A 15454-nucleotide genomic window follows, 5' to 3' on the forward strand; every position below is an offset into this window, starting at 1 on the left:
AAGTAGTATTTGAAATATGAAACTTATATGAATTGTACAGTTACTGCACATTTTTCACCTTACCATTTTGTATTCTTTCCAGCTTTTCTGAAAATCCAGACTTCCATCTTCTCGGTGTTGTATAACTGTCCATCCTCCTCCAGCAATTTCCATATTGCAAAAGACCTACGCAGTAAATAAAAAAGAGAAATCTAAAAACCCAAACAAAAAATAAAACAGGTTTGCATTGGAATTCTGGTGTCTTAGCGGGGGGGGGGAAAGCATTTGTGAATAACAGTATTAAAGAAGTGTGTTTTCCTATGCACTCATGTCCTATTCCCTCAAAGACATCTTCAGTCATTTGAAGACAACAATTCTCTCATTATGTTTCGTGTAATTCTCCCAGCAATGTCTCCAATCAGTACATCACCAAGAACATGTCCTCATCATTCCCCTCTGCTTCTTCAGCTTTCCCCTTCACATTCTCTCCCATGCTCTTTTTTTCTATTTTCTCTGCTGTGCTCCTGAAACCACTCCCTTTCTCTTAATAAACAAGAGTAATTTTTCAGTGATAATAATGTTTCATATAGCTTTTAGCAGAGTGTTTTTTGGTCTCAGAGACAATCTTGAGAACTCTTACTCATCCTAGGAGTCTAAAATGTAGCACAGATGCGGTTATTCTGTTTTTCTTTGATTTGTGATATTACCTGCAGTGTTCCAGGCAGTGTCCCAAAATGGGACAGGTGACCTCAGAGCAAGCTGCCTTGTATTGACTGAGAACATAGATAGAAACAGGCTCAAGAGATGAGGTCTGTGAGACAAGTTCAGAAGTTAAGATCTACACTGAATATGTAAGATCATACCCTGTCACCATTGCACTAAGAAAATTATAACCTAGATACTCAAGATTCTGTGTAAAAAGAATAATGAATTCAATAATTTTTTGACCCTTGATATTGGAATATTGTGTAAATTGAAATCTGTTACCAATCTTTAATAATCCATATAATAATATAAATGGATATTAACTTTTATTCACTTCACTCTCTTTCATTATCCTTCTAAAAACATAGAACATAAACTATGAAAGAATTAAAATACTGCTTGTGCATTTGCTTTTCTTGGTATGTGACAAGCAGTAATGATTTTTGTTCCTGTTTTTATAGGACACTTGATTTTAAGATCTAAGTTTCTTAGGGTTACTCATTCAAGCAAATTTTCCTGATTTCATTCCCCTGTACTCATCCATGCTGTATTGACACTGCGACTATCCTAAATTTCTTTTTTTTTGTGCTTTTAAAGCTGTATTCTGCCCTTTAAGTAAAACGTCAGTATGTAAGAGTGTTGAGGAGGTTTAGCTTTTGGCACTCCCATCAGCCAATCAGTCATGAGTCAATTCATTAAGCACTGGTTGGTGATTTAAAGCTTTATGCTGCTTTGACAAATTGGAGGTTACTATCCAACACAGTTAAATAAAATTTTGTCCTGCAGTTGACTAGAGGACCATATTCTACCCTCAGAAAGAGCCATTCTAAAATTCTCCTACTCATAAGAACTGTCATGGTAACAATATGCAAGTGGTTTTGTTTTAATTTGCAGCAGGCATGCCAAGTGAAGTCCCTGTGAAAGTGCAGGAAGGAAATAGAATACCAGGACAAACATAAACTTGATTCACGGTAACCACAAGAAAACCCACAGTTTTCTAGACAAATATTTTGGCCCTATTCCTTCTTTAAGGAAGCCACTGTGAGTCAAAACCTTTGTCTACAGGATGTAATGTCTTTAGTCTGATTTATGGTGAGAATTTCTAAAAGATGGATTTCCTTATAAGTAATTTCAAGCTTCATGAATCCACTGCCAAATTTTAAAGCATTGAATCCTCGACTGTATTAAGATTAGTCATTTTAAAGATGCACACAAATTTTGGGATTTTCATACTACAATACAATGAAGTACCTGAAAGATCGAAGTTTTCTGAATAATATATCAAATTGAAAGAGAAAACTACACAGTGAAAAAAAGATTTGCCAGCAGCACATTTTTCACTTGCCATCATTCTGTGGTCTGGCACTCTCCGCAGTGGTAGACACAAACACCTGGCCACATTAACAGGAGTTCAAGGTGATTGTAGATGTTCCTGTGCATAGCTCTAGCCTTGTCTGTCCCAGAAAAGATCAAGGCACTCAGCCATTTAACACCACTTAATGCATTCTGATACTTAACCCTCTATTAGAAAAGAGGATAAAAAAGTGACTGAATTTGTATGCATTATAGATTCTGATTTTATAATTAATAAAATAACCTGACTTAGAATAAAGACTATCCAAAATATTGCACTCTTGCTCTTCCTTAAATGCATGGATAAAAATTCTCAAGCTCCTAAAAGGCAGATATGGGATTATTTCTACTTATTTTTGCTTTGTAGACGAAATTATTTTAAAAATTACAATTAGCATTCAGAAATAAGCTCGGTTTTAAAGTAAATAGAACATATGAATTTTCTACAAATTGCATTTTAAGCCCAGGCACACTGAGAATAGTCTAGCTCATTGGCATGGAGCAACAAGCTCGAGACCAGACCTTTGAGACCCAGGGAATGTCTCTGCTATGCAGAAATGGTCTGATAACTACCATGTTGGAGGACAGTATGCAGAGGAATAGCCTACAATTAATATATTAAAATTCCTCCAGATATGCTGAGAGAAAGCATCAGCACCAATTTAGTGGAAAATCCACAAGAAGAAAGCAAAGGGGGAGAAGTGAAGACAGCCACAGGAATTGCTTTTGCAGAACCATAAAAACACAGACACAGAGCCCAGCAGCAGTGGATTGCATTACATTTTCAGCATAGTGCACCCAGAGCTTGGTAACAGTCATGTTTGTGGGGACATTAGAGGAGACTGTGGGCAATCAATACATTGATCCAGGAGATGCAGAGGTCCTGTTTGAAGTCAGACCAATCACACTTGGCCTACTTTGCTCCCAAAGGTGACTTGGCTCTTTCAACTCCAAAACAGAGATAACCTCACTGTAGATCACCCTGACTTTGCTGGGGACTAAGAGGATACTTCTTGCCTTTTTCTTCACTGGGAATAATCATTTGTCCACATTATCAGGCACAGCACATACACAGTCAGAGTAAGCCAATTAATTAGCTTAATAGTTTAATTCTTTTTCTCTTTCTATGTAAAAAATAAGAAATATTATTAAGATCTTTTAAAATAGATATTAAACACTAATTTTTCATGAAGGGCTTGAAGACTAATGAATTATATTAATGAACTATTGAAGATAGTAATAAGAAACAAAAATTGCAGTGTAAAGCATATGTGAGCACATAAAAATGAGGCACATAAATGGTATGGAGCTGTAAGCATGAAGGATAATTTTTTAAGAATGTATGAATGTGAAACCAACAAAACACTAAAACTGAGAGTAAAGTTTGTGTATATGACAACTGTATTTTCCACTGAATATCAGGGTTCTAGCATATCCCTTAGAAAACATAAAATTAAATACAGATATATTTTGTAACCTGATGCATAAAATTGTTATAAATGCGATAGTTTCCTGTGACTGTGAGTAATACAGAAGATAATAATATATTAAGGCTCCTAAGACATTTCAGTACTGTGCATTACATTGTGGTAATCCAGATAACTAAGCTGGCTTTAAACAAGCAAGCCTGTCTCCATGGAGTACTTATCAGGATGTTAGAGCAATCTGACTGTGCCTGCATGGTGCTGCCTCTGGGCTAATTAGTGCTGGCACAGTGCTGCATTGATGTGATTTTGAGGCTATCTCAGCTGGAGTTAGTTTGGCTATCTGCACAGCACTACCTTACAGCTTGTTTAAATGACCCTAATGTCTAAAAAAACACCTGTTAAAGCAATCACACTCCTCACTTGACTAACATGAACATGCCTTGGATTAGCCCTTGCTGTGTTATTGCAAGGGTAAGACAGAAACGGGTCTATCAGAAATGCCCTCAACACACAGAAACACACTTCTGCCTTTTCTTGCTAAAACAGGAACCCTCCAGGAAAACATAACGCAGTGATATCAGCTCAGTTGTGATACCTGTGTTGATTGATAGCAGCATCTGTAATCAGGGATATAGTGAAAACACAGGATGGCTTCCATTGCATCACTGTTCTTATACTGCCAGTGAAGGGGGTTTGAGGTAAATATGCCACAAGCATCAGTGTCACGGTGTTTTCAGGTAACCATTGTTTTTAATTGCAGTCCAGCTTCTGATCATGGTTTATGAACTTCAGTAAAAGTAAGAAAACTACTGAAAATTGGTACATGCGATTTGGGCATAGATGTTGCATTTTTTGAGTGGAGCAGCATCTAAAATTTCTTTTATTATTCTTGTCATGCTCAGTAATGCTTTCAGGGATATCTGCCTTTTACATCATGACAATTATTTTCCCATTCACATTCACCAGAATTATGTTGATCTTGGCTCATAAAGCTCTCCCACCCCAATTCTAGTAATGGCTTAATGAACTCTAATTCCTTGCTAAGCTATAACTTCTTGATGTTTACAGGCTTCCAAAGGCCTTTTGCAATACCAAACTCTACTTAGGAATAAGGTTAGCATATCTTAATACAATCATAATATTGCTATAAACAATAATATTGGTAATATTTTTACAGTCTTTTTCTGTTTGCAGTCACCATTTTACTACAGTAAGAATAAATCCACCAGACAGAAATAACTCCTTCCCTCTTGTCTGGCCCACTTTATTTCCCAGGTAATCAGCCCTTAGTCTTGGTGGCTACCCCCAACAGTGCCCTGTCAGAAGGACAGCCAGCATTCCACCATGGATAAGTTTGGTTTAGGTTATTCTCTCATGTTCTTAGCCTCAGCTGACTCAGGTACCTTAGCAACAAAAGCCTTGCAAAAAAATAGTCTCTTATACAGACTAATGTTTCATTTGCATATAAAAACCTCTCCCAAGTCTCTTTTTTGAGAAGGATGGGATTATACACACTTCATAATTTCAAGCAATACTAGCAACTCAGCATATTGTGTTCCTTACAGCCAAAACCACTTTTCCTTGTCCCCTACAAGAGAAGCAGCATCTTTTTAAATCCTTATCTTTAAAAACTACTCATTCCACTATTTCTTTCCTCGTGCTACCAAATAATCCCCTAGATCAGCTTCCTCATTATCACACTTTACAAATTCACTTCTAAATTTTATCGCAGATTTATTTGCAGCCATAGTCTGATTTAACTGAGCTTGCCAAGTGGGAGGAAGTGAGTCAACTACTGAGTGTACGTTGGAACTTAGGAAGGATTTTCTGTCAGCGGGAAAGAAGAATGTCTGGAATAATACAGTTAATAATTTTCTCAGTCTATTGTACTTTTTAAAGACTAAATATAAGACAAGATTTTTTTACACCAGTACAATACTTTGTGAAATGATAACTTCAATAAAGGCTGAAAACGCTTCTTTCAATTCAGAGCAATATCATATTAACAAACAAGAAAATAAACCCAGTCTTTACCTTTTTAGGATCTGACACATTGTTAATATAAATAGTGTAGACCCCACTTTTGTTAAAACCAGATTGGTATACATCTGCACAGTCTCTGAATGGCTTTTCTTCTTCCTTTTTTGCATTCTTTAGTAAAACTGCAAAACAAAAAACATGTTAGATCACAGTTACAACAACAATCTTAAGCATTTCTGTATCTAGGAAGTCCGCTTTTGCACACTGCATCCCTTTTAAAAATACACAGTAAGTGGACTGTGTTTCTTACGTGGCCCATGTATTTAGGAAATTCTAGTAAAGAACCAGTATGCAGCTTTTGGACAGATGGCAGATTAGACACCAGAAGTCATGACACAGACAGCTAAACAAAGCATCCTGTCTGCTAAGAGGTAACACATCATGTTCCTTCTGAGTGCAAAGGTCTGTGCTGATGCAGGTGCTGGCACTGACTAAAGCTGTAGTTGGGAGATTGCCACAGAATGGCCCAGAGATGGCACATGAAGGTGGAAAGCATGTTCAGTGTTGTGATCTGACACAGATGCTTACCTAAGACAGCAATGCTGGAAGAAGAGAGTTTGTGCTGCTCATGAGGTAATGACTTTTGAGCAGTATAGGAGCTTGGGGCAAGGCAGCTGCTTGCTTAAACTTATTTTTTAGAAGAGAATGATTTAATTATTTTCATATCTATGTTCATAAAGGTTGTTAAGTACAATAAAAGAAAAAACAGTGCTACTGAAGTCAGGAGTCTAAAGGCAAGATTTTAGAATTCATTTTGGCTCAGCACAGGGAAACAGTTAATGTTGTAACACCAGTGCAGATCTTGATCCTGTATATTGCAGACAGACCATACATATATGAGTCTAGCCTGAAAAATCAGGAGTGCAAGATGTTGAGAATCCCAGTCTTGAATAACCAGGAAATTCCCTGTAGAAGGAGTAACATTTGAGAGTGTTCTTCACTTCACAAACAAAAAGTAGCATGACCCCACACAACAGTGAAGGATATGATTTCATTCCAACAACACATATTTTAAGTACATCAGCATTCCCATGGAAATCCATCCATCTACTCATATTCTTAAACATGTCCTTAAGTGATGTGCAGGGTTCAGGCCAGCACTTCATTAATCCCTACAATAAGGATACAATATTTAAGTCTTCCAGACACACTCATCCTCTGGTGACAAATACTTCTTTTTCATTTTTGGCTCGCAAGTGTGAGTTATAGATACAAAAGGGACTATATCTTATTTACGCTGAGTGAAGTGGCCTCTGCTGCAAAACTAACACTGATGTGCAACAAGGCAATGGCCTTGCACAGCATGCGGGACTACACGGGCCATAGATGGTGAGAATAATGCCAAGGGTGTGCAGTTGGAAATACTGTCTTCCCTTTGAACACCTCAAAGCAGTAATTTAGGATGGCAAATTCCTGACAGAGCATTTGGTATTAATACCATTTCACGAATTGGGAAATTGAAGTAAAAAAGCTTAAATATTTTACCTCAGTCATTCCATGGAAAGGTGAAAATAGGAAAATAGTGAGAAATCCAATCCTGACTGAAAGACTGAACTACTGCTCTCTAGGTAGGCATTTTGCACAAAATAATATTATTATTTCTATTTTATGTCTTTTATATTATTATTTTAAAAATTTATTTTACAAAACAAAAATCCTTTACTTCTTCTTTTCTTACTTCCTTTCTTCTTCTCTATATTTGCTTCGCGTTTATTTTTTTATTCAACACCATCAACAAAAATAAAACCCAGTTTATCTATTTGCATATGAAATTTGGTTAGGAAATCCATGGCTTTGAAACTTGGCCATATTTGGAAAAGGTAGAGCTGGCAATGTTGTAGATTACACACTTTCCTGTGAGACAGCAGGGAGTGAGGTCCTTAGCAAGGTGCATACAAAATGTGCACTCTCTTAAAAGTGCCATTTTTTAGATAAGTAATAGAACTGAGGTCCTTGTGATTTGTGCTAATTAAAGACTTCATCGTACTTTCTGTAATCAGATGGTGTGGCCAAAGTCTGTGGCTAAATCTGTGGCTAAAGTCCAACCTGAATAATTACTTGGGGCTGGAGCCAAAGCCTAGAGGAGTTAAAGCAAAGCCTCTCATTGATTTCAGAGGGCTTTAGAATAGATCCATTCTTTCTGGCCTGACTTTCTCTAGTGCTGTTGTTTCAACTGGAGACATCAGTCTCTCCTCTCTAAAAATTATATTTAGTGGTGCAGAGGCACTTCTCATTTCCTTCAGTCTTAAAACATTTATATTTTATTAGCTGTATGCAGCGAGATTATCTTACCTCTTACATGAGTGATATACACACATTGAAAACCACTTGGAAATAATTCCTAAGATTCAATAAAGGAAATTTGAATTCGGATCCTTTGTAACTGAAACTTAGACAAAAGAAATAATGAGTATGTTCTAAAGTTTATATCATTAAAATTTTAAAGAAGGTAAGATTTTAATATCAGAGCAAATAGCTTTGGTAATTTTATAAGGAGATGAAACTCTAGGAATCATCTTCAGAAATAAATCATCTTCTCACGCTTGAAAACTGAAAGAAACACAATAAAAGGGATGTGTGAGAAGAAGTTGAAAAAGACAGATAAATGCTATCATTCCTCTGAGACAGCTGAAGTAGCTGAGATCACACCGAGAGCAAATGTGTAATTTCCTAAAAGTGAAGCAATCCAATACCTATTCGGGGCTTTTTGCACCAGGGGTTTATTCCACTGTAGCCAAGAGAAGATGACTTTCCTTGGGTGCCTCTCACCCTCTCTCAGAAGTTGGTGCTCCCACTGGAAGAAAAGCTCAGTTCCTTCACAAAGACCTATACTATAACAGATTGTAGCACAGTATATTAAGCATGACCAGCTAAAGTTTAGGTTTTCTTAATACATCACACTGTAATTTGCAACAGTCCAAACTTGACAGAAAATTAATACTCAGGAATGTTACTGGTAATGTGCTTTTAGCATAAAATATGTTTTCTCTAAGGTTTGCTGTTGTTTTTCTAACTTAATATTCCATATAGTTTCCAAAGTACTTCTACATACTATAGCTCTAGACTATTTTTTATATATCATTACATAGACCTTGAATCCTTTATACATTAAGTAAAGTCCCTTAATGATGTATTGGCTCACATACGGTAGATGTGTAAGTAAAATTTTTTTAAAGTAAGAAAGTTCAAATAAATTAGTTCTAAAACCAAATATATAACCATTAATTTTCTTTGTCAGTTTCAAGATATTGACTTTACACAAACTTTTAATATTAGTTTAGCTGTTTTCAAATACAATGCTTATGATAGAGCTTTATGTACCTGAAGAAAAAGATAAGTGTGTGTCAAGCAAAACAATATTGCATTTTTTTAAACCTGAATGCTTAGCCAAGTTTTGGAACCCTGGAGGGTTTTTTGATTGCCTTCTCTGGATGAATAAACTGGTAAGGAAGCCATGCTCCTTTAAAGCAATGATGCCTGTATGGAAAGTCCTGTTTTTCTGAACAGAAGGAGAACCTACAATAATTTTTTCACTGCACTTCCAAAAGCCTTCTGGGTAATTTTTAGCCCAATAACTTTCTCCCTGGGCTATCTGTTTTTCTCTACTTGATGGGAATTATTTCTTTCAGTTATCAGTTCTTCAGCTGTCCCTTTTCCTCTATGCCCTTGGACACTGACTGGAGTCCAAAGAGTACAGGAAGCACCATCCATAACTGCCTAGGCCCTGTGGATCCCAGGAACCCAAATCCATGACGTCTCTGTTAATCCATGGGCTGTGCAGCACCAGGGCTGAGCAGCTCCTGCTGCACCTGCTCCCAGGATATTAACCCTCAGCAGAAAGCTGGTGTCAGCACCTGAGGCTGTAGCCGCTGCAGTTTTAGTAGAATGGCTTAGCTGTTCTTGCAAGTGAGAGCTCAGATAGGGTTTTTTCACTGATCAACAGTCAGGGGAATTTAACTAATTGATAGTTATGTGTGCCCTGTGTAGAGTGAGACTACTTTTCTGCTCTCAGTTGTAAAATGAAATCAATAATTAATTACTTTATTTCCCAACAGGTATCACAAATGTAGGATGTTCCCTTTTCTGCCCAGGTTTAAATAAATACAAACTAACTACTAAGAATAAGTAGCTTCAGAAATATTTAGTAATCTAGTATTCTCCTCTGGGAATATGAAATTGAAAACACACAATATTTGTTTTTCCTAGATGCATGAAAATTATCAAATTTAATCTCAGCTAGGAAAAAAATAAAATAATCTACTTGATTTTTTTTAAACTGAGATTTCTGGTTGTTTTGGAAAAACTAAGTTGTCTCACTGCTTTTCAGGTCTCCATCAGATATCTGGTGAATAGCACAGCTTGTCTACAAGCAATAAAGAATGTTAAAATACAGCTCATTATGTTGACTGAAATAATAAATTACAATCATACTTCCTAAATTATTTGAGACCTGAACTGCCATGTTTGTGAAATCAGTTGAGATGAGCTAATCACTTAGACTCTTATGTCCTTTAGTGATACTGACAACAAGTGAAAAACAGCTCTTTGTTTTTCTTCATGATAGTGACTTATTTGGACAGATATACAGAGATTTCATTAGTGTCTGAGAGAATATTATATTTTCATTGTTTCAATGTTCTATTTACATTAATCTTCTTATAGAAGTACCAAAAAAGCACTTAAGAAATCATTCATGCTTTTGAAGTCAGAAAGGGAAAGTCTTTCTCCATATCTTATCGGCATATATAATTGACCTAAATTTTAGCTGTGCTATCAAAAGCACCTGAGGTAAAAAAAAAAAAACAAAACATTATGTCCTCTGTTGAGCAACTCCTAAAAAATCAAAAAGGAGAAGTTTGTAAATTGATGTTTTTTTACCTAAAGCTGCTGCATTCCAGGACAAGGTCATACAAGGACTGCCAAATGATCATTTCTGTCTAGATCCTGACTGCAAATAAATTTTGCCTTGATCTTGTCATTGTTCCAGAAATATTGTCAGGAATCTTGAATTTCTGTAGGTGACCCTGTGTCTCTGACCTCTTTCCCAGCCCTTTGGGTGCAGCTGCTGAGCACCAACAGAATTCTAGTTACAATGGCAAATAGTGCCTGGCTCGTGACGAATCAAATCCAGAACAGTTTGTTAATGTTGTCCAAAGGATATTACTCAAACTGTCACCCAGTGAGGAAGCCAAACAGATATACTGACTAAACAGATACACATATTCCCCAACTCAGCAGCAGCAATCATGAACAGATCTGATAGAATAAGGTGAAGAATTTTTGTTTTGTTTTGAGGAGGAAAAATGTGCAAAGGCTTGCAGTTTTTGCTGACTTACAGCCAGAGGTACAGTCTCCTTTTCCGGTGTCCTCATCTTGCATATACCAACCTCCACCTGAGAACAAACATTAAACTGCAGCCTAATAGCTGACTGTGACACCCGCTATTGCCTGCAATAACACAACTCTGTGACAGCACCATTGTGTTGGAAATGTCACACAAACCAAAGGAAAAAGCACAAACCTGAAGGCTGATTTTAATTCGGGTCTGCTCTCCAGATAACTACAGTGATGCCTACACACTGAAATGACAGCTATGCAAGAGCACACTTAGGTCCCTCTTAAAACGGACTTGAAAACACATTTTCATTCAAGTGCATATTACACACAAGCTGTTTTTCTTCCAAAAAACATGTTTCTGGATTATTAAAGCTACCACTGTCACTCAATATAACCAATGCAAGAAAACAATTAGAAAATTACAATCCATTGAGATGTATGAAATAAAAAAATATTGTCATTACTCATCCTTGATAAAGTATCAGGAGTATTTATGCACCTAGCTCATCAACTAAAAGTTTTAAATGTGAATTTATATATAGTTCCTACTCAATTCTAATTGTTATAAGGACAAACTACCACCATCTGATTCAAAACTTTCTCCAATGTCAACTTTATTTCCTACTTTATTAATTCACTATTTTATTTTCAACTCCATAAAGTCTGAAAGTCTTAGAAAAACAAAACTAAATGGGGGGATATTAGTATGACAGCTGCTTCTGTATGTCTTGGAGCCCAGCAGTCTTCTCAGATATGTCATTGCTTGTGTATTCATTTTTGTTTACAAAGGAGGTGAAAGGAAGTTTAGGACTGGAGTTCAGACATTCATTTTCCCTTCAACAAAATATGCATTCACCAAAATGCTTTTAAAGCTAATATTTCTTTGTGACATTGCTCTGAATCTGACAAAAAGAGCAGGCCATTGGCAACTTGGAAAGTTCATTTTGACATACTGGAATAAAATATTTTTGTTCTGGGAACCTTAGCTCCATAATCGAGTTTATAGATTATAAATTTGCATAATCTAGTGTATAAAACTGTATTGTCAAGGTCCCCATTCTTTCCAAATGAAGTTATAAGACTAGATATCCCATTACATTTCTGCTCCAGACTTTCCAGTGCCCCATCTCCAGCATCAGAGCCCTAGAAACCATTGAGCTTCATCCCTAGGTTTGATCTTTCAACCATCATCTTTTGGGTTTTTATTCTTATACTCTCATAATTACTTATTTTCTTCTTATTTTCTGTTTCTTTAGGACTTTTCTCCTTAGGAGGGCCCTAAGATTTTGCAAGAGCTTGGCTGATACCTGGCCTGAAAAAAGACACTTCAATATGAACTGATGTTCAAAGTAGATGACTGGAGAACAGCATAAGTACAGGAAAGCATATCTAGGAATTTACAGTATAAGTTCTTCCTCTACCAGATGTAATATCTGTATATTTAATAGGTCTTGAAAGAATTCTATTCCATTAATTTCTCCAGTGAACATTTTTGAAGCCACGCTAATTTTCATCATTCAGCGTCCCATTCCAAGGAACTCCATACACACATCCTGTGAAGGACAATTTCCCATTGTTAGCTTTTAACAGGAGTGTACCAGCTAGTGACACTGCATTCTTAGCTGAAAGTGTCAGTAAATCTGCACCCATGCTCTACAAGCAACCTACAATTTCTACTGCAACCTCCTTTTGCACCACCTGAAGCATTTGTGATAGGTTTAATTAATGGTATTTCACATACTCAGTCATCTGTCTTTGTAAATTTTTTTTTTTTTGTGCAATGTGGGTTCCAGTACTTTATACAGTATTTGAACACACCACAGATTATGTTCAAATTTTTAATGAAATCCTGTCTCTTCCTTTGTAATAGTTTTAAAAATAATATTTTCATTTGGACCATTAACTGGCAAGTAACACTTCCTGCATCTTTCATTCAAGATTTCCCTGTGAGCTTACCTTGAATTCATATGGGTGAATTTTAAAAGGTGAGAGAAAATAGAACTCTAGAATTTCTTCCTTAGGCATATTAATTTTCTGAATGATGACAGTAGAAAATTCTGGCTTTCATTAAACTGTTCAGATTCTATGACAGTATAAGCATGTGTATAATACACATACATATGCACATTTTGGATGTCTAAGGGAGCACTTAGTCCTAACTCCAAACTGGGGCAATCACAAAATGTCACTTACAGGAGCAATGCTGCTCCGGCTATATCTGTTGGCTGTGGAGTGGTTCCATATGCACAGAATGAATCAGCTAATAGGAGATCTTGCCGAAAGTGTTTGGATTTGTTGTAGGGGCAAAAGGAGGGAGGCAAGGTTAGGGACTGTGGTTGCTTGGTTGTTCTGTTGTTTTGTTTCTTTATTGGTTATACAAGTTGCTTATTCTGCTGGAACAGTTCAATGATCTTGATTCACCCCATGACTCTACAGTCCCTGGACTGGATGGAGAAGTGGAAGGATCTTGTTTCCAAGGAAAAACGACAAAAGCAAAAATAGTTCCTTTGCTCTCAACATCTATTCCTTAATGGCTACATGCATCACTCTCACTGCATGTGGGAGGCCCAAGGAGGTGTGTGAATCTCCTTTAAGTACAACCCAGAGTAACTACCAGGCCATGCTGAAATGCAATTATCAGGGCTACAATGATTCTGCCAGCCTAGGCTCTAGTCCAGTACCAGATTTGTTAGGAGCACTAAGGTTCATTACATAGAAGAATTTGAATCAATACTTTTAATGTGGGGAGGGAAGAGAAAAGGTGTAGTCAATTAGATGTCTCAGGTTAACATTTACAGAAATGTTTTAGCAGCTAATAGAACATTACCTTGCCCTCCCACACAGCCTCTAAGAGTCTGCAGTAAGAAAGGCAAACAATTGCATAGTGAGAGCACTCAAGCTGTCCAACTACTTATTAAATAAAGCATTTAAAGCAGAATTTCCCTCCTGTAGGGCTGCAGGAATTAACTCGATCTTGAAAAACGACATTAACGTAGAGAGCTTTCACCCTCTCCAGGGTATAATTATTTAATACCTAATAAATTATCTACAGTTATCAAGTTTGTTTCCCAATAAATCCAGCCTTAGTGACTGGCAAGAACAACAATACTTCAAATCACTGTACATTTTAAAGAAATCACTTAAGAATACCATAAAATGGTCCTCATTAGTGAGCTGCAATAGAATGCCTTATGGCCCATTTACAAAGAGATAAAGACACTTAATTATCCAGCTGCAGTATAGTTCCTTAAGAGTTTCTGCTTGAGACAGCAATTTTGTGACTAACTAGCTATTCACTGAGAGCAGAACTAAAGAAGTCTTTCACTAACTGTACAAGGAGATTAAGTTTCTGGCATTGTTTAATATTTCTAGTGTCCATATTTCTTTAATTGATTTATATTTTTCTGTACAGACACTCTAATGTGCATTTGATGTTTCCATCTGAGCAATGGTATGCATACAAAGAAATTTTTTTACTAATGAGCCGTTTGGGTGACACCAAAAGTGCTGTTAGTTGGTTTATATATGCTGATATTCTCTGTGATATCTTTGGTGTGAGTGAATAATGCCAGTTTCACAAAACTGAGTGAAGAAAGATTTGGCATTGATCGATACTGTAGGAATGAGGGTAGATAATTGATTTTAATATCAACAGTCAAGAATTTATATACACTCCCAGCATAAAGTTTTCAGTACAAATAAATATTGATCGCCTGCTGTGATCATCAAGTTAATAGAGATAAAATATGAGAATCCACAATTCTGTTTTGAAGAATTTAAATATTTTCCACTGACATAAATGTCAAATGCTGCACAAATTTGTTTATTTCAGAACTGAATCCCTATTAAACTACAGCCCAAGTTACTACTACCTAATATAATTTGTTGTACTTTATTTAGAGCATAACTTTGAAATTCAGGTATTCCTGCCAAAGCAGGATATGAAAATATTTTTATTTTTGAAACATGATGATTTGGAATTAATATGTGGTTTAGTTTTAGAAAAAAAACAACACAGGTAGTGATCATATAAATATCAGCACTAATATCATCATTACCTTTTATCAGATAATATGGAGAAAAAGGGTACTTGTAGTTGTAAGTCACATCATCATGAAACAACTTACTTGGACAGAAGTGACTTCATTCATCTAAAAGAAGTCCAGACCTGAACTCTGAAGATGTTAGGTGAGTCAGACAAGACTGACTCCAAAAAACTCTCCAGTACAGCTTTCTGAGCATCTCTGAAAATTGCATATCAATAGAGTCTTTAACAAAAACAAGAATTGTATAGGACCTGAACAGAAAAACCAAGAAATACAAAAGCTGGTGCTGCTGTGTATGTTTAATTGAACATCTCCACGACTGCAGAAAGTCAGACCAGCCTCTGACTGCAGCCCTGCAGCACTTTCCAGTTCATTTGCTCAATAGGATCCAGCCACAAGAAGAGTAAGGGGACACTTCTTCCTTGACAATGAGTGTAAAAGAAAGATTTAGTTTTTCTCCAGCTTTCAAAATATAAATAAGAGCAGATCACATATTGGAATATATCTTTGTAATAGTGAGCTTTGTAAGTTGCCAGTGAACATTTTCTGATAGTGACCTTCTGATCT

General features: G+C 36.4%; 1 protein-coding gene across 1 annotated transcript in view; it reads right to left on the reverse strand.

Moving 5' to 3' along the window:
• The window catches only part of ANGPT1 (angiopoietin 1), a 150128-nt gene that overhangs the window by 48741 nt on the left and 85933 nt on the right, over positions 1-15454 (reverse strand). Inside the window, exons 5-6 of the mRNA XM_066334845.1 lie at positions 5499-5626; positions 64-165 (exon numbers count right to left, since the gene is read on the reverse strand). Coding sequence (XP_066190942.1) covers positions 64-165; positions 5499-5626 — 230 coding nt within the window. The remainder of the gene's footprint in view (positions 1-63; positions 166-5498; positions 5627-15454) is intronic.

Source organism: Sylvia atricapilla, chromosome 1 (assembly GCF_009819655.1).
Source record: "Sylvia atricapilla isolate bSylAtr1 chromosome 1, bSylAtr1.pri, whole genome shotgun sequence".
In the NCBI taxonomy this organism is placed as follows: Eukaryota; Metazoa; Chordata; class Aves; order Passeriformes; family Sylviidae; genus Sylvia; species Sylvia atricapilla.